This window comes from Ictidomys tridecemlineatus, chromosome X (genome assembly GCF_052094955.1).
Source record: "Ictidomys tridecemlineatus isolate mIctTri1 chromosome X, mIctTri1.hap1, whole genome shotgun sequence".
NCBI classification, from domain to species: domain Eukaryota; kingdom Metazoa; phylum Chordata; class Mammalia; order Rodentia; family Sciuridae; genus Ictidomys; species Ictidomys tridecemlineatus.
Window position 1 is genome coordinate 49,760,553 of NC_135493.1, and position 21,018 is coordinate 49,781,570.

The following is a 21,018-nucleotide window of genomic DNA, read 5'->3' on the forward strand; positions in this document are numbered from 1 at the left end:
TAAAATTATACTTTTTCATGGTTAATTTTTTTAATTCAGAATGATCTTTTAAAAATTTTTTAAGCTGTAGTTGGATATAATACCTTTTATTTATTTTATTTTCTTAACATGGTGCTGAGGATCAAATCTAGTACCTCACACATGCTAGGTGGGCACTCTATCACTGAGCCAAAACTCTAGCCTCCAGAATTATCTTTTTTAAGTTATAAGTTTTGTGGAGATAATTTTAGATATGCAGGAAGTTGTAAGATAAAATACAGAGATTCCCTGGACCTTTTTCTTATGTTGTTTAACATCTCATACTGCTGTAGTATAATATCACACCCAGGATATTGACACCAACTTTATTCAGTTTCTACCAGTTTACAAACACTCATTTGTGTGTACTCAGTTCTATACAATACTATCACATTTGTAAATTCATGTATCTACCACCACAGTCAAAATCTTGAACAATTCCATCACCAAAATCATCTCTCCTATTACCCTTTTATAAACCATGCTCATTTCCTTCCTACTATCTTTTTTCATGCTCAAGATCTGTTCATCTGGCAACTAATTGCTAAACTGGCCCCCTGTTTCTCTCTAATAATTATATGTAATATAATATATAATCATAATTATATAATATATGATTATTATATAATATAATTATATATATATATATATATTTGGATACTGGTGAACTCAGGTGTGCTCTAGCAGTGATATATACACTTACCCTTTTTATTTTTTATTTTGAGACAAATTCTCGTCTTGTTCCCCAGGCTGGCTTCCTATCCTTGAATTTTCAACCATTTCTCCTTAGCCTCCTTAGTCACTGAGATTACAGGTATATGCCACCATGCATAGTGGCAACATTTATAATTGTGAAATTATAAGAATGGATTATTTTAGAATATAACCATTTTGAATTGGATTTTTTACTTTGGATAATTATTTGGGGGTTCCATTTCTCACTCCCTTTTATTGCTGAATAATATTTCCTGGTATAATTGTACCCCAGATTGTCTCCCATTCACCCAATGAAAGGGCATATGTACTATTTCCTCTTATTTACTATTAAGAATTAAGCTATGAGTATTACTGTATGAATTTTTGTGTGAACATAAGTTTCAGTTTCTCTAAGATAAATGTTCAAAAGTGTAATTGCCACACCATATAGTTAGTTTTGAAACTGACAATGTGTTTTCCAGAGTGTCTATATCATTGTTCTTCCATCAGAAGTGTATGAATGATTCATTTTCTCTGCAACGTCTCCAACATTTGGTATTACTCTTTTTTTATTAATTTTAGAATTTGGATAAATGCGTAGTCATACCTCATTGTTGTTTAAATTTGCATTTCCCTGATGGCTAGTTTGTTTTTATAGTGCTGAGGATTCAATCCAGAGTCTCACACATGCTAAGTAGGCACTACTGTACCACTGAGCTATATAACCTTAGCACTAATTATATTTGAAAATGTTTATGTACCACCTGTATAGTATTTTTGGTGAGACTAGTATATATTTTTAATCGGTAGTTAGCATTTTTCTTCCAAATATATGTATTTTGATAGGTGTGTACCTGATTATTTCATTGTCTCTGGAGCCATCTCAAATATAAAATTGTGTTTTAAATTTCACCCTCATTTTTGATATATAGAAATGTAATTTTGTTTTGTGTATTTGTCTTATATTGGGTAACATTGCTAAACATGTTTATTAGTTCTGGAAAAGTTTTTGTTTGTTTGTTTTGGGTATATTGCTTGGATTTTCTGGGTAAGAAATCACATGATCCATAAAAAATGATATTTTTGCCATTTTGCCATTTTGCCTTTTATTTCATTATCCTGCCTTATTACAAGGCTAGAAATTCTAGTGCTATATTTAATAAAATTGCTGAAACTGGATATCTTTACTTTCTTCTCAATTATAGGAAAATAATGTTTAGTCTTTCCTATTAAATATAATGTTAGGTATTGATTTTTTGGTAAATACTCTTTCAATTGTAGAGGTAGTACTTGTGTCCTTAACCTGCTGTAAGTTTTCATAATGAATGTGTATTGACTTTGATCAACTGTTCTTTTTTTCTGCATCAGTTAATAGGCTCATATGATTTTTCTTCCTTAATTTGTTAATGTGGATTATGTTGGTTTTGCGATGTTGAACAAATCCTGCATATCTGAAATGCTCTTGGTCATAGTGTATAATTCTTTCTATACAAAGTTTAATTTGATTTGCTAATATATTGTTTAGTATTTTGCACCTATATACATGAGAGATATTGTTTAGTATTTTTCTATTGTCTTTTTAGTTGATATCCGGATAATAATAGCCTTATAAAATAAATTGATAAACATTCTTATTTTTTTTTCTTGGAAAATACATTTAAGATTGACATCAATTTGTCTTTAAGAATTTTGGCCAAATTCTATAGTGAAATCATCTAGACCTGGAGAGGTTTATTTGGGTGGAAAGTGGAACTTTTAAATTAAAAATTCAGTTTCTTCTTTAATGGTTTTAAGACTATTAAGATGGTCTATTTTTTCTTGGTTTTATTTTCTAAGTTTGTAATGTTTTTGTGGAATTTGTCAATTTCTTTCAATTGTCAAATTTATGAGTGTAAATTTGTTTATAGTGTTCCCTTATTTACTTTTAATGGCTTTATATTCTATAAAGATGTTTTCTAATTCAGAACTGATATTAGTATTTTATATCCTCTGTTATTATTTATCTGGGCTTTTCTACATGCTTTCAAATATTGATTTTTATCTTTTGTAAAGAACTAGTTGTGTATTACATTAATATTCTCTAAGGTTTTCTTATATTCAACTTCATTGATTTCTACCTTTATCTTTTCATTTTTCTTACTTTGGATTTACTTTACTCTTCTTTTCAAATTTCTTAAAGAACACACTTAGAGTATGTGTTTGAGTCCCGTCCTCATCGATCTTAGCACTGTGTTGACTGTTACTTACATATTTTGATAGGTTGTTTATTGGTTTTGATTTAGCTCGGTATATGTTTTTATTTCTTTGTAGATTTCCTGTTTGACACCCAGGTAACATAGAAACATATTTTACATATTTAAACATTGTTCTTTTGCTTGTCTTTTACTGATTTCTAGTTTAATGTCATATAGTTAATCACTGAAAAATTTTAATTTTTAAACTAATTATAAATTGAGATTTTTTCTCCAAATAGGGTCTATCTTGGTAACATGGTTTTGGGCTGTTTAAAAATATTGTGTCTTCTGACCTCCATGGGTGGAATGTTCAATATTTCAATGTCTTATTAATGCTATTTGTATCAATTAGACAGTACTGGTTGATGGTGTTATTCATATTTTCTGCCTTTGGTTATTTTCTATCTCTTATATAATGAGAATGAGATGTTGAAGTCCCTAGATATATTTGAGGATTTGTCAGGTCTATCAGAAAGTTTTGGTTCATATGCTTTAAGGCTTTTTTATTGTTCCATACTCATTTTTTATCTCTATGCCCTCTTATTAGATAGAGCCTTTATTACTATGTCATACTTCTGTTTATCTATAATAACTTTCTTTCATATGAAATCACCTTATGTGTTATTAATATAGACACACACATGATTTCTTTAGATTAATGTTTATATGATATATATATATATATATATATATATATTCATTTATTTTCTACCTAAATCAATAATTTGAAGTGAGTATCTTATAAGCAGCATAGAGTTGGGTTGAGTGTTTGTTCTTTTTGGAAAACACTCTACCAATTTCTGTCTTTTGATTAATTTTTTTTAACTTTTAAAATAATTATTGATTTGTCAGTTTGCTCAACTCTGCCATTTTATTATCTGTTTTTTGGTTTTTTTTCCTTTGGCTTTAATTCTTCTGATTTTCTTTTCTTGTCTTCCTGTGGGTTATTAAATATTTTTGAGAATTTCATCTTGATTTATTTATACAATTTTTAGTATATATGTTTGTGTATTTTCTTGCCAGTTGTTGTGAATTCACTTGAAGTCCACTTCAAGAGATGTGTGGAAGCCTCAGATTCATTTAGAATCTTTTAAGTTTTGTTTTTTTTTTTAATTTGAGGATATTGTAGGAATCTATATATCAAGATAAAATAGATGAGTCCCCTTGGGAAATCCACTTTCATGATCATGATGTCTGCAGCCAATTAAGTATAGTCTAAAGGACATTAGTTTTTCTACATATCTGACTTTGTTTTTTTGAGCAATCTTTCTTTTTAATCTGGAGAGGTTAGAATATTTATTATGTAAGGAACACAAATGCAATTAACAAAAATATATACCATTGTCCCTTTTCAGCCATAAGAGAAGGCTCTTCTTGTCTCTTATTTTGACACATTCTCTATTCCAAGGTAATGAATGTACATTAAACTCTGCTCAGTTTAGCCATGACCTTAGTTGTAAAAACAATAAACAGTGATAACATTTTAATGTTGAAAATGCTACTACTTGGAAACATGTCTTTGTGATAAAGAAATCAGTGGTAACTCACCTACCAATAGCACCAGTGCTATTTGGATGAATCTTTTAGAGATTATCAGTCAAGGCTGACTGAGATTCATTTTCTGCCCTTTCTTGGAATAAAGAAAAATAATTAAGGTTGCCATAATAGTGGGAGAAAAAAGGTCCTCATGCCCCCAAGGGTAAATTTGACCTTCATCTAAATTAAACCAGATTTTGTTAGGGCATTTATACTGATGCCCTGATTTATTACATCAAAGGATGTTCCTATAACCCATTTTTAAGTTTTGCTATCTATCTGTATAGTAGAGCTTATAAAATATTTTTACTTTGTGCTGTTTTTGCTTGCAACAATACTTTGTATTCAGGTGATGAATATGAATAATGGATGGCAATTACATTTTCTTTAATCACTTAATAATTTGGGTACATGGTTAATTTGAGACATTAGATATATATCCAAAGGAATTAAACTGATTTTAAAATTAATCACTGCATCCTTAGTGCTGATGTTGCCTTTTTCTAACAATAGATCTAATCATTTCAAGATGAGCCACAATTAGAATGAATATGATAAAGAGCTCCTCATCTGGGTCAAGATTCTGATCTCATGAGCCTAAGATAGAAACCTCTGTTTCACTACCGATTTAACTTTAAGGACAATACATTAAATCATATGGCTCTATAGATCTATAAATATTTAAAAGTCTTAATAAACTTAGCCTTTTGCTTTTGGACCATAGTCACTAGCTGAATAAAATGTTTGATTTTTCTAAAAATATATTTTATATGCTTCAGGCAAACTAGATCAGTATTATACAGTTTTCTATAATTAATTTCATGAGGTAGTGATTCACTTAGGAGTCCAAAGCAAAAGTTTTCTCACACATAGTCTTTCATTACCACTGGAGTTGCTATCACACATACCAGAAATTAATTGATAATCTCTTAATATTTTCCAGTAGCTGATTTGGTCAGTAGATTGTAAAATACCTCCTAATGTATTATAGTCATTTCAAGGTTTCACATAGTGTACCACTAAAATAATAATGATGGCAATAAAGATAATTGCCAGTATTTTTGAGTGCTGACAAGACAATGTGTTAAGTGCTTTACTGTATCAATTAGTTCTCACAACCACCTTGTCATGTATTTACCATTATTAATGCTGTTCTTTTCAGATAAACAGACTTGAGCAAAGTAGTTAGCATGACTGGGAAATTTACCCAAGGTCATGGCATTAATAGTGAGGAAATTATTTTGAGCCAGGCAGTCCACTTTCAGAGCTGAAGATCTTAAGTACAATTCCTGTTACCCAGTAGATACTCAATAAATACTTGTGGATTGGTAAAATTCCATATTAAAAGCTCCCAAAGAATTGTAACTCTTTCCGTCTTCCAAAAATACCAATGATAAATAACCAATAATAAAAATAAAACTGCCCTGAATATAGAACTCTGCTGAGAATAAACTCAGAGAGATAAATGGAACCATTGGTTGTTTTATGTTGAATTGGAAGCTGAAAATAAGAACTTCAATATGGTAAATTGGAAAAAAAATATCTACTTGATAGCTTCACAAAGTAGTAAAATATGTACAAGCTTAAAATATTCTAGATACTTTAAGAGCTAAATACTGGGAAGATGCCTGAGGCAGATGAGCCTCTAGGGGAATGAAATACCTTTTTAAATAAAGCTCAGACCCTACCTTATGCAGTTTTAATGCAAGCCTTTGATAATTCAAGACTTCGTAGATCACTCAAGAGGAGTGCTTTTATTTCTGTCTCATAGAAATCTGCTAGCATCATATATATTGAAGTTTAGCTCTGGTAAATAATAAGATGTACCTTTAATTAATGTTCATTTTCTCTGCTAAAGCTGTAACTAAATATTTGTAAATTGTTCTCTGAGAGATAAAATTATGCAACTATATCTCTATTAATGAAGAAAAACTGCTATTTCAATACCACAAGTATTATAAGAATCCACAGTCTTCCCTTTATTCCCTTATAGAGACTATAATCACTAGCTATCTTAGTGAATGAAGGAATGAGGAAATGAATGAATATGTTAGAAATGGTGTATGAGATATGAATTCATTTAATGCAGTGTATTTCCCAGCTTTGTCACATTGGACAGTCCCTGCTACCTGAAAAATGAGAAAGATTTTTGATTCTGGGCCTTTTCTCCATACATATGATGCTATCTTTCTACACAATGTATTTGAAACTTGGCAGAGAACTGAAATAATTAAATTGGAAATGTTGTCAATTTTTCAATGTAGTATTTTGCCTACGTTAGTAAGTAAACTGATTAATACTCAAGGCTCCATGTTATGGACTTGGATATGTTGCTTCTATATCTAAAATAACTTGCATAAGTAAAATTAGCTAAAATATCTGAATATAAATTTTTGAGGGAAAATCAACTTAGGAAATTCCACTCGATAAATACAAATGCATTTGCTTAACATGAAGACCAATACAAATATTGTACTGCAGAAATACATTTTAATGTTTTTCTCTATCATGGATAATAATTTAGTAAGGAAACAAAGTACTATATAAGAAATATACAATTTTCATGTATTCACAATTATTTATACATATTTGAAATATGCATCACCTAATTTTTCTATTGCTAGGTATTAGGGCACAAAACACATTAACTTCCAATAGAATGTATCTGTGTCTATGTTTTATAGCATAACATTGTGAAAAGATATATACATCCTATTTACACCCTGGTTTTTGAAAATAGAAGAAATCTCAGTTCCTCAGTTTCCAAAAATGTTAATGTAGGTTAATATTTTACCATAATTAAATATTTAAAGATTAATTGAGACAATGTATATAAAATACTAAATTCAGAAGACATTTAAAAATATTAGATGCCAAAATTTGTTTTGGAGGGAGAATTAAGAAGAACAGAGGGACAAGGAGAAAGGATTTTATTTAATTTTCAAAATAACCTCTAACAATAGGAAAGACATGGATTGTTATTTTTGTCCTCATTTTATAGATTAATAAACTGAGATTCATAGAAGTCAGTGTTATGCAACTCTTTATTCTTTTTTCTGTGTGAAAGCACTTTATCTGCTCATTATAAAACCTAAAATGTTAGATTATAATTATTTGTTTCTGTGTCTGCATTCCTTGTTAAACTATGAGTTCCTTTAGAAACTTATACCACTCATTTTTTTATGAAAAAATTTTACACATACTCCCAAATAGGCTCTTCCTAAATATTTCATAAATGAATGAGTGATCAAGGACTATAAACTATATCTAGTTATTCAAAAACTGATGCTTTTTCCATGTACCATACTTACTTATCCATCCCAGTCATCCAGAAATGTGCATAATACCTAGAAAACAATGATGTGTGCTCAAAAATATTTCAAAGCATTTGGTTTGATAAATTCATTACCTGATAGAACAACCCATATTTTGACCTAGCCAGCTAGTTCTTTAGCTGAAATGAAAACATATTATTTGGGATGTTTATATTAGCCCTAGGTATCCCAGAACAAATTATCACAAAGTTATATGGCTTAAAATAACATAAATTTTATTCTTTGATAGTCCTACAAGCTAAAGATTTGAAGTCACGGTATTCTCAGGGCCAGGTTCTGTCTGAAAAAATTGGGGGAGGAATCCTTTCCACTTCTGGTTACACCTGCAGTCCTTGACATTCTTTGGCTTATAGCTTCATCATTTCAAATTCTTCTTTCATCTTCACCTGGACTTTTTCTCTTTGAGAATCTGTGTTTCAACTTTTACAAGGTAATCAGTAATTGGATATAGGTTCCCTCTAAATCCAAGACCAATTAAAATTGGGATTCTTAGTTATTGTATATAAAGTTTCTATTTTCAAATGAGGTCACACTTCAAGGTAAAAGTAAACATGAATTTTTGGAGAACACTATTCCATCCACTACAGCTAGTCAGCTTCACTTTGGATAGTTGAGATGCACTTGAAACCTCACAAATATTAAAAAATAAAATAAAATCAGCTAGAGAAATAATAGACCAGTGATGTAAGGCAGTGGTGGAGTGCTTGCCTAGCATGAATGAATGGGTTTGATCACCATCACTGCAAAAAAGAAAAGAAGACAAAAGCAAAGCAAAACAAACAACAAGAACAAAAACACATAATGTGAAACCGATTTATCCTGTCAGTTTCCTTTTATAATTTGAAATAGGCTGAAAATTCCACAGAAATACACTAAAAGAAGTTCAGCATGGAATTGCTATTGGGGTTAGAACTGGCAGAATACATCAGAGCCAAGAACTCAAGGAAACTATATGACAATTCCAGAGGATAAAGTTTTTCTGACATAATAAATAATGAACAGATAACCCTAAAATACTGATATTGAGCATTTTATACTTATAAATTCTAATTTAAAGTTAGGACATACTAATTGAAACTCAAACTTTATAGATAGATTAAAAGAAATGTAATTATAATTTAGGTTCAAGACACTATCAGAAAGTTATAAACTTAACTAGTAGTTACATAGATTGACTATATTAGCGTTTAGCTTCCACTTGAAACCTGTGCTAGTAAGCTAGTAGTAGTATTTTAAAATACCCTGTCTATCCTGAAGTGTGATAGTTGGATTTTTAATTTTTATTTCTTTATCATGCTTTCATCTAGTATGAAAACTGAGAATTTACATAAGTAACCAATCCAGTAGCTGTTGTACTTAAAAGGAATGAATTCGTTGTAGTAAATAAGAATGATCATTTGTATTCTGTCATTTATACTCATGATCCCTTTATTGCTTTGATGTTCATTTTGTAAACATCTACAAGCTTTAATAGACATAATATAACATACTCAGATTTTTCACATTTGCAAGAATGACATGTTAAAATGATCTGTAATTTAAAGTGATATGGGAGACAATTGAGTACATCTTTGGTAGCAGAGTTATCTTTATGTAAAATTCAAATAATTAAAAATGAAACATTGTTTCTATTGACATAATATTTTCAGAAAGCAGATAAGTATGTCACATTGCTTTTTGTTACTGTCATCGTATAAAGATATTCTAGAGCAAGAGTGGGGTTTTGAATAAATCAAAAGGATTATGTGATAAAATGGTGCAATTGTATTCTAACTCATCTGTGACTCCTGGTAAGAAGATAGAAGTTTATTGTCATCCATAATACTCTGCTCCTAGGTCATTTTGAAAATATTTTGATTTTGCACAGTTTTGTTAGATTGAATCCAGTATCCAGCTTGAAAAAATCATGACTTTAATTTCCCTTTCATTTTTATTCTAGTCTGATTAAAGGGAAATTAAAGTCAAATTCCAATTCAAAGATGGAGAGTCCATGAAACTTCATTTCAAATACTTTTCATCGAGTGTTCTTCATTCTTCACTCTTTGCCCAACAACTGCAATATCTTTGTCTCATTATCTCCTATCTCTTCTTTCAACTTTCTTTCCTTCCAATTTTAACAGTGATAAATTGAAGTTTGGATTTTAGTACTTTGATAGCTATTTTAAAAAGTGCATTTTGATTTAATTGAGAAAATTTTATTATTTGAAATACATATTTCATTGATGGGGGATTAATATCAAGAATTAGGCAACTTTTTAATCCTCTGAAAAGATAAGTTTAGCAATTTCTTGACTGGTACCTTAGCATTCTGGAATAGTTCATTTAAATCAGATAGTAGAATAGCCATATTACATAAATATATGAATATAACTAAATGAATTTTGAATATCAGCCTATAGTGTTTAAAAATATTTGGATAGAAAAATTCTTTGTTAAGTTAAAGAGTTAAAAATCAATTATCTTGCGCTGGGGTTGTAGCTCAGTGGTAGAGCACTTACCTTGCACGTGTGAGGGCATGGGTTTGATCCTCAGCACCATATAAAAAATAAATAAAAATAAAGATATCATGTACATCTACAACTAAAAAATGTTTAAAAAAAATAAATAAATTATCTTGTTGGTGAGGATGTGGAGAAATTAGAACCCTCATATGCTACTGGAAGGAATGTAAAATGGTTCAGTTGCTTTGGAAAACTAGAAGTTCCTCAGATGGTTATAACCATGATTACTGTTTGACTTATTAATTTCACACCAAGAAATATACTTACAGCAAATAAAAACAAACATTCATATATAAACTTACACATGAAGGTTTATATCAGTATCATTAATAATAGCCCAAATGTACGATCCAAACATCCTCCAATGAATAAATGTATAAACAAAATGGTAATATTTGCAACTAAGTATTATTTAACCATAAAAAGTACAAATTACTAAAACATGCTACAACATAAATGAACCTTGAAATCATTATGCAAAGTGTAAGAATTCAGTAAAAAAAGATCATAACTCTACTTATTTTCTATAAGAGGGACATTTATAGAGACAGAAAATATGTTAATAGTTGCTATATCTGAGGGCATGGCTAGGAACATAAGGGGTGATAGTTAAAGAGTATGAGGTTCCTTTCTGAGTAATGACAGTATTCTAAAATTTACTGCAGTGATGGTTACAGAGTTCTGAGTATACTAAAAATGTTGACTTCACAGTTTAAATGGTAGGATTGTATGACATTTAAATTATGTATCAATGAAGAGGATAAAATAAATTATCACTAATAGTAGATAGCTCAAACAAGTAGCAGCTACTCTTTGAAGTACTAAATTTACCCAATTTTTCCTCCTTATTCATACTGTGAATTAGGAAATCCTAATTCTCCATTCTACAAATGATGGCACTAAGACAAAAGGACAAAAAGAAACATTTATTAGGTAACAGATAATAAGGTATACAGCCAGTAGTTGAAGCCAAACAGTATGGCTTGTGAATTTATTATTTTAACTAATATTCATAATTATTATACCCTGGCTCTAATTATGTATAATCACAAATATAGAGGATAAAAGAGTATATTTTGTTCTTTAAATATATCTGCAAATATTCATTGTAGGTCTCCATTGTGCCAGGCATGTTTTTAGGCTTTGAGAATATAGCAGTATTCTAAATCCAAAATGATAAAAGTCCCAGTTGCCATGCACCTTACATTGTAGAATATTAAGAATCCAGTAGATTTGGTTTCACACGTCAGCTTTGTCCCTCACAAATAGAGGATCTAAGTAGTTTCTTAACTTCTTTGATATACATCTTTCTAGTATGTAATATGAGAATGATATGCCCACAATCATAGGGTCACTATAAGAAGTAAATGAGATGATATAGGAAAGAATTTACTGGAATTCCTCTCACACAATAAATAAAATATAACAATAACAGTTACAATGATGGTTATAGTTTTAGTGCTCCTATAATTGATATAATCATTGTCACTACCAATAGCACCAAAAATATAGTTAAGTCATAGCTTTGATATTTGAGGTAAATATATATTCTTCCAAAGTTTGCTTATATAAGAATATATAGCTACTTGTTGAACCAGAACTGAAACCTGAATCTTTTTTATTTTTTGTTTTTTAGATAGATAGATAGAGAGAATTTTAATATTTATTTATTTATTTTAGTTTTTCTGTGGACACAACATCTTTGTTTGTATGTGGTACTGAGGCTTGAACTGGGGCCCATGCATGCCAGTCGAGCACGCTACCGCCTGAGCCACATCCCCAGCCCAAACCTGGATCTTATTTCAAATGTTCCATACTCTTTACTTTTTTGTAGACACTACCTATACAATCTTTATGCCAATGTTAAATTTAGGAAAAGCAGAATAAGGCAGTAGTAATGTCTAGATACATTTTGATAAATTTATTCTTCTGAAGTGGCAATTTACATTTTAGAAAAGAAAGACATAATAATCAAACATTCTGAGAAAGAAATTTAGGCTTGTTTGTTATTAGATTTACTAGTGGCTTTTCTTTAAAGCCACCAACACTCTGAGGAGATAACTGAATAAATCTCTGAAATATCATGCCACATGTGTCTTTCTACCAAAACAAATAAACTTGAACATAGTAGTTATATGGATTTAAACCAAATACAAATTGAGGTTAAAATTGTGACATTTTTCTCAGTTGCAGCATCTATGTATTTTATTTTTAAGTGCATACTGGAGAAAGGTGTTCCACAATGGGTGGTATCACACACTTTACAAGTTGCTACTTTTTCTTAGTACACACACACACACACACACACACACAAAGTTTCTTCCCCAGTTTCATGTATCCATTAGGCAAATATTAAGGATCTACTATGTGTTCACAGTGATAAACATTTTCATTTTGATCATGACATTCAGAAGAGTTACCATCATCAGTACTGTGGGTCCTACAGAAGACGGTCGATGACAACCTGGTGTTTGTTGTTAAATATTAATCATTAAAGGACATCTCAAGTTGATAATGTACATGACCCATTGGACAAATATTTAATGATGATTGGTGCTTTATCAGGTAAGATGGCAGTCATCTTTTAAAGTAAATCAGCACTCATCAAATACATTGTTTCTTCTGTGCCCTCTTCTACTTTGTTTCTAATCTGTAGAAAGTGATTTAAGATAGGTTCTCTAGTAGGTTTCTTCCCCTTTCTGGTAATTGTGTGTATAAGTATAGCTTCCTTGACTTTCAATTCCAACTTTCTCTCTTTTGTCTATCATTACTCTTCTAATTCTTATGTTCAGAGGACCATCACACTGTAAGCAGAAGCAATGCACAAAAATGTCCTACTTGAAGCCCGAATGTAGAAAATAGCTATACTTTATACAGATAGGTAAAGAAAAAAAAAAGAAGTTATAAACCTGGGGATGGGAAAAAAAGAGTATTCAGAGACTACATAATAGCAATACTATTTTGGGTTATAGATTTTATCTTTTATTGACCTCACCCTTTGTGCTTGTGATTTGAATACACATACCCAAACAGACAAATATAATATGTCTAGTTCCCACTGAACACAAAAGTACATAGATATTGAGGAATACCAAAATTACTTGGTTTTGATTTTTTTAAAGTGTGTTAACAGAACTGCTGCATCAAAGCATACATGAATAATATTTCACTGTGGTGACTTACCTGACATAATTTTCTACTATATTGACTAATACTATGCAACTTAATAGATAAATTACTGAAAATTTAGGATATTCCTTTCATTGGGCTATACTCTTGACATTAACAAACTTTGTAACTTCCCTTACATACTATATTTCATGTCTCATTTTTATCAGTTATATTGTTAGAACTCTCAATTAAGAAATTTAGTAGATGTGGCATTGTGACCTCCAAATGTTTACTAGCCTTAAGTATTGGTTGTCATTCAATTTTTAATAGTTCACTAAATGCTTTTACCAAGATAGAGATGATTAATTTTTATACCTTTACTTGGCTCACTAAATATCTGAATGCTTTTGGACTGCTCAGTGATAAATGGTAAAACATCTAATAGCTAACATGTATTATGTTCTTGAAAGTAATTTCTACTGGAACAAATACAAAATGATCCATTATGATTTTACAGAATAGGTAATGATATTTTCAATGTTGTATTTTTAGATATTGGTTGAAGTTTTAGGGATTTTTGGTCTGTGAGATTTTTTCATTTGGAAAATTAAATATTTTAATCTGTTATTAAAACATTCTCATTCATAATAAAGAAAGCTTTAAATACTGGTTGGTTAAAGACACTGAAATGTAAGAACACTTTATTGGAAGAGAATACTCAAGGTATTATCCTCAGGCTATGGCTTCACAGATAAATCAAGTTCTAACTTTGATCCATTGCTGATTGGATTTGATGGATGTAGATGGACATTATTGATATCTTATGCTTAAAATATATACACAATGTAAAAGAACAAAAAGTACAATTTTATTTTTAGGATGATTTTGGATACTCATTGCAATTTTAATTGTTTAACTCAATTATATTAAAATAATAGAAAAATATATAGTCTCTTGGTCAGGTAATATCTGATAAAACAATTAGGTAAAAATACAGAGCATTTATCCTCATATGATGTTGGCTAGGTTTCCCTTTTTATTTACCCTTATTTCAGAATTAAATACTACCCTCATCTCAATTTTCTGATTCTTTGTACTCAACAATACCCTCTAAAGAACTTTTGCCTTTCTGCAGAAAGGAAAAAGAAATGAGTAGGAGGACTTTTGTGAATATCTACAAAGGAGAGTGAATCTATAAGGACAAATGACCTAAATGTTTCTTGAATCTTAAAAATTGAAGTAACTTGTTACTTTATCATGAAAGATTTAGAATGTATTTAGTTAAACAGAATAGAACTAAAAACCAATAAAATTGATAGAACATTTAGAAATAGTAGAAAGGATTTAGTTAAACAGAATGGAACTAAGATCCAATAAAATTGATAGAACATTTAGAGATAGTATCCTGATATACTATAGATATTTCTAATGTTTGCTTCCAATTCATGAATTTCAAGTTGGCTAGTTTTTGTTTTAAGAAAGAAATTCATGCTTGAAATAAAGGCCCCTTCATTTAAAAATAGATAAGAAATAAGTGATTTCATAAGAAATATCCAATTGAAAGGATGCCTTTTCTTGATTAATGCCTATGTTTCCTAAGCATATAACTTAATTTTTTTATGTCAATTGAAGATTTTATATGTCACTTCATATATTTGCATGAAATTGACAATGCTCTTATACCACTTCACTGAAACCATTGAAGAATCTAGAAGATGAAAGCATTTAGGGGGGGAAAAAAAGCATAGTATTGCACTGGGAATATTGACATGCTTTTTAAAGAATATGCATTTGCAGTAACCAAATTGTAGCTGATTTTTGTTTTTGTTTTTGTTTTGTTTTGGTTTGTTTTGTTTTGCTTCCCTTGCCTCCATTTTATCCCAAATCAGCGGAAATCCGAGGGGAAAAAGGCAGGAAAGGTAAGATTGTAAATTAAAAAAAAAAATTGATTTTAAAATATGTTGTATCATTTTTTCCCTTAAACTCCTGAAGTTACAGTAGTTACTCCATGGAGTTAAAATTGTAAGTATTTAAGATGACATATGTTATAGTTCTGCCTTAAAAGAGATTCAAGCCGAGCTGTCTCCATATTTTGTATCACTTACACAGCCCTGGAAGAAATTTTCAAGTCTTATTTTATTTTATTTTTCACCAATACTTTCTTTTCCTACTGTGCCAAAACAACATACTATAACAGTATCATTTTGTGAATGTTCCAGTAATATAGTTATTTTGTAATGAATTTTAGCAATTAAAAAGAAGCATTTTAGTGACAATACACATTTTAGCAGTGATAGCAAAAAGTCAGTGAATATAAACCATGAGTATATGTTAGGATCAGAGGGGAAAATGCTAGAAGTAAACGAGGCATGGTTAATCAGCAAAATTATATTCTTTGATAAATGGGGCTTTAGAAAATCATCTTTCAATGTGAAAAAATACATTCTGCTCAAATATATGTGAGCACTATTTTCTTTTTCTAATTATTGTTTTTATTTGTACATGACAGTAGAATACATTACAATTCTTATTATACAAATAGAGCACACTTTTTCATCTCTGGTTGTATACAAAGTATATTCACACCAATTTTTGTCTTTATACATGTACTTTGGATAATAATGTCCATCACATTCTACCATCATTTCTAACCCCATACCCCCTTTCCTTCCACTCCCACCCCTCAGCCCTATTTAGAGTTCCTCTGTTCCTCCCATGCTCTCCCTCCCTACTCCACCATGAATGAGCCTCTTTATACAGATAAAACATTTGGTATTTGTTTTTTGGGGATTGGCTAACTTCACTTAGCATTATCTTCTCCAATGGCATCCATTTACCTGCAAATGCCATGATTTTATTTTCTTTTATTGCTGAGTAATATTCCATTGTGTATTATGCCACATTGCTTTTTTATCCATTCATCTACTGAAGGGCATCTAGGTTGGTTCCACAGTTTAGCTATTGTGAATTGTGCTGCTATAAACATTGATGTGGCTGTGTTCCTGTAGTATGCTGTTTTTAAGTCCTTTGGGTATAGACTGAGGAGAGAGATAGCTGGGTCAAATGGTGTGAACACTGTTTTCTAGAACAAAAATAATTTTATACTGGTAAACATAATCTATTTCACATATATTATTAAATGTTTGTTACCTCCCAAGTTAAACTGTACCACCTCTAAAAGAGATTTTCAACATTTCATGACATGTTTTCCCCAGCATTTATGCCTTTTTAAATAAACCATATTTTGAGGTTGAAAGATCTGAGTTTCCCTTAAACTTTTGATGGAAGATATTTTAAAAATTCAATTCATTAAGCCTTAAAAAACTCCTCATATTACTCATCAAAACCTTGCCATTACTGTTGCTCAGTTAACTGTGTATAATCTTTAAGATGAATTATCCTGTTCTGGTTTGATAGGCCAAATTTGACATTTGAAAAAGAACTTCCCAGAGGGTGATCTACATTATGTCATAAAGGAATCTGTTACCCTTATGTGTCTTTATTAAATGTGAGGACTACCTTAGAAAGGAATTTGGCTAGAATGTCAAAATGAATTTGAATTAATGTTTGAGAGATAAACTAAAATAACATCATTATATTTTATAATCAATATGCTTTTCTGAGAGTTTTCAAATACCTCTCTAAATTATCTTGAGTAACACTGTGACCTGGGAATGATGAGGTTTTGAAAGTCAGCTCCACCCAGAAGGCAGAAGTTCAAAGAACAGTTCTCCAATTCAAAGCAGGAAATCAGCAGTAATAAAATGTCACTGGCTGCTACTGTGTACTGTAGAATTATATACATACATATGTATGTATACACATTTAAATATATATATTAACATACATGCACACACTGTGACATAAGGAGAGAGAGAAGCTTTACTGATTTTAGATGTTTATGTCATCTTTGCAATGCTGTGAAAAAACATCTGACAAGAACAACTTAGAAGATGAAAGATTTATTTTGGTTCTCAGTTTCAGAGAATTCAGTCCATGGTTGGCTGGTTCTAAGGCAGAACATTATGACAGAACTGTGTGGTAGATAAAAGTTACTCAACTCATGATAGCTGGGAAGCAGAGAAAGGGACATATATAGTTCCCAAGACATGTCCACAGTGAACTATTACCTCCATGTGGCTAACACATACCATGGAGATTAGGTCTGTCCTCTGATGCCCTTTATTTTTGGTTCATTGCATTTATGTATACCTTTTGAAGGGTATTTTGGATATTAAATTCAAGAAGCTATAAACCTTAAATATATTAAGTGTCAGAATGTTCATTAACTTTGGATTTATTGCAAATGTTTCCATAAAAAGTTGAATTAATCTCTTGAACCCCTGAACTTCATCTATTTATTTTTTTAAATGAATTATAAAATATGACTTTTATATTCAGTTCCTTCAGATCCTAAATTTTTAAAAATGTAAGGCAACGCATTATCTTAGCTAAGAATATAGTATCTAGATGAGTACTTTATTATCTTTTAGATCCTAAAACTTCAAAGGACAAGAGAATTTCTCAATGACTTCTCTGGATTTAAATTTAAATGACTTCAGAGGCCTTACCAAACAGGACATATTTTTAGAATCTGAATCAGAGGCTTAGGTTGCAGAAATAGACACCTTTTTCTACCTCCTCTTAAAAAGATATTTCACCAAGAACCTAGTGGCACATTTAAATGCTAGAATAAAAGCAAATGCCACTCTCTACAGTTTTTTCTTTCTTTATCTGGTTGATATTCAGCTGGCTAATAGCTAATTAGAAGGAAAATGTATTTCAACACACAGCTACCTTTGATATTGTAAGAAATATTTATGTTCAACTAAAAGAAGTACAAATTTTTGAACCTAGTTAATAGTGACAAAAATTACTTATATAAACACAAACTTTTTAGGTTTAGTCTACTAACCGTCTTTTACTTAGCATTTACCTGAAAATTTCCATATAGACATTTTTCTTAAAGATCCCTCCCCTCTTTGACTATGTCTGAGTCTAAATTGCCCTCAGGGTTTGCACAAATGGCTATGCTTGTTAAAGAGTGTGTTCACCAAAGTGCTAAACTAAAGATGGCAGAAACAGAACTAACTGAGATTCTCAAAGGAGAATGTTTCTCATTTCTTTGTATCTGCCTGAGGTGAATTTACAAAGTGGCTTATTTCTAACTAACATAATGGATAACAGTAGCTATAGTCCTATTTCAAGTAAAAGCTATTCTCTGTCATATAACTATCTTCTTCCAGATCTCTGTCATTTGTACAGTCATTTGCTCAAAGGTTACATGAAGACAAGACAGTTGGGCAATGAGAATTTTAGAGGGAACATGTATTATAATACTCATATTGCTTGTGTCTCTAAAATACTTCTTCAACTTCTATTCTGTTCAACAATCCAGAAATGTTTGGAAGATCTTTCTTAAAAAAAAATCTCTTGAAAGCATGCATAATTTAGGAATTTGAGTGTGGAATAGCACATTGAGATTTAAAAAAAAATATTTCTAAATGAATCTAACTCTTTTGGTATGCTACTCAATAGGTATATCCACATCTTGTCCCTTAATGAAAGATTATTTTCATGTTACTTTTTGTAGCATTATAATGTAGCAAATGTATGAGGCCAATCTATAGCAATTATGAATGCAATTTCTTCTGCTTCTTTTAGCAGTTTTCTTTATTAACATTAGTGTAGTGTTTCTAGTGTTGTGGAAAAATTAAATTCCATGAAGAGCTCTAATCTAGCATTACCACCTAAGGTAAACCATTTACCCATATCCTGTGTACATACCATAGATATACTCTTCTGGAGACATTGTATACAAGGTGCACTGTGAGGCCTTTTACATTGTTTTAAAGCTTTTTATTTTGTTTTGGAATTGATTTTTAATTCATCTCAATGGGCTGTGACTGAAAATTTGGTCTGTGGCTAAAAGTGGCAAACAATTTAAAGGATACTTTTGATCCTTCTGTATTCCCCTTCCATGCCTATTTCATGCTTATTGAAAACTCATGCTTGTAAATAACTTGTTACTAACTATTAAGGTAGCCACCATCATAGGTATTTTGTATTATATCTTTGCATGCTTTTTTAATTGATTCTCCAGTTATATGTATGTATGTGCATTCCCTGGGCCTGATTTTCATGGGATTACACAGGTTTCAAGATTGTGAACAGAATCTTCATTATTTATGACCACAACTCTATTGCTTTATGTTATACTGTCTAGGTAACTTGAGCTTTGCTTTCATTTTCGAATCATTCATTTCCTCTCCATTTTACACACTTTGTAAAACACCTTCCTGGTTATAATTATCTATCCATTTCTTCATTATCCTTGGCTTCCTACATTGTTCACAGTACTGATTTACAAATGTGGATTGCCTTTATAGATTGTATTCTTCACAGGCTACTGAGTCCTATTTGGGGAAAAAATCCACAAAATTGTATTGAAAAATAAGCATACTACATATTAATACCATTAAGCTACAATGGGGTTCTAGATACTGTTCAGAAATCATTACATTTCTCTCTTATTAGTTTTTTCTATCCCATTTTCAAACATCTTCTAATTCCTTTCCCAATACAAAGCCCTGAATTTTCAGTAGATTTACATTAAATTGTACTATGCTAAGACAGAAAGCATCTTTGTAACCCCAATATACTTCTGAGGCCCCTTATAATCTCTCATAGATTCCTTATCAACTCTTTTAGTTCTTTAGTCTCTTTTTATGTTCGCAGGCTCCTTTTCCTTTAAAAATAGGGGCTGGGATTGTGGCTTACTGGTAAAGCGCTCCCCTAGCATGGTCGGGCCCGGATTCGATCCTCAGCACCACATAAAAATAAAAGTATTGTGTTGTGTCCATCTACACCTAAAAAATAAATATTTAAAAAAATAAATCAATGAAAGAAATGAATGTCATTTTCTAAGAAAAACATATTATAAAATGTCACTCGGTCTCTCACCCTCATTAGATTATATTTCCTTACTGCACACTGCTGTAATCGATTTTCTTTCCCTCCAAATTAAAAGAGAAATGTTATCATTTGCACAAGTTTCTCTGCTGAGTCCATCCAGAACTTTCTATTATTTTTGACATTTTAACTTTGGGTTCTTTTTTGGTCTTTTTAGATCTTTTGCGATCTCTCTGCCAATTTTTACACAGGACTGTAATGTCCACACCTTGATTGTGTCATATTTATTAAGTACATATTTTTCTGTATCTTAATTCCTAATACAATATCATATTTTATTTCTATCAATACTTAGTATGCTTGTTTTATTTTTAATATCCACATTTTAATATAAGTGTAACAGAACTGGCTTAATCCAAAGGAAACTGATTTCTGATATTCCAGCATCAAATGTATAATAGTCTACCAATGTAAAATCAATGTTTATTATATAGGTATTTAAAAATAAGTCTTTCAGGGTCCACTGGCTTCATGTAAAACAAAGAAATGTGTATTGTGAATGATTAAAAATTCCTTAAATGAAATTCAGATAGTTGTAATCCTGTTTTATGTCTACAAAAGTATTCCAGGAAAAAAAAATAAATGCTGAGTGTTATTTTTAATATGACCTGATGT

General features: G+C 30.6%; 1 protein-coding gene across 5 annotated transcripts in view; it reads left to right on the forward strand.

Annotated features, from left to right (window-relative positions):
- Pcdh11x (protocadherin 11 X-linked) overlaps nucleotides 1–21,018 on the forward strand; it is a 694,600-nt gene that overhangs the window by 374,055 nt on the left and 299,527 nt on the right. For 3 of the 5 annotated variants that reach the window (XM_040283707.2, XM_040283706.2, XM_040283710.2), the window contains one exon: nucleotides 15,321–15,350. The exons of the other annotated variants lie outside the window; for them this stretch is intronic. In XM_040283707.2, the coding sequence (XP_040139641.2) occupies nucleotides 15,321–15,350 (30 nt within the window). The remainder of the gene's footprint in view (nucleotides 1–15,320; nucleotides 15,351–21,018) is intronic. 5 annotated transcript variants of the gene reach the window in all.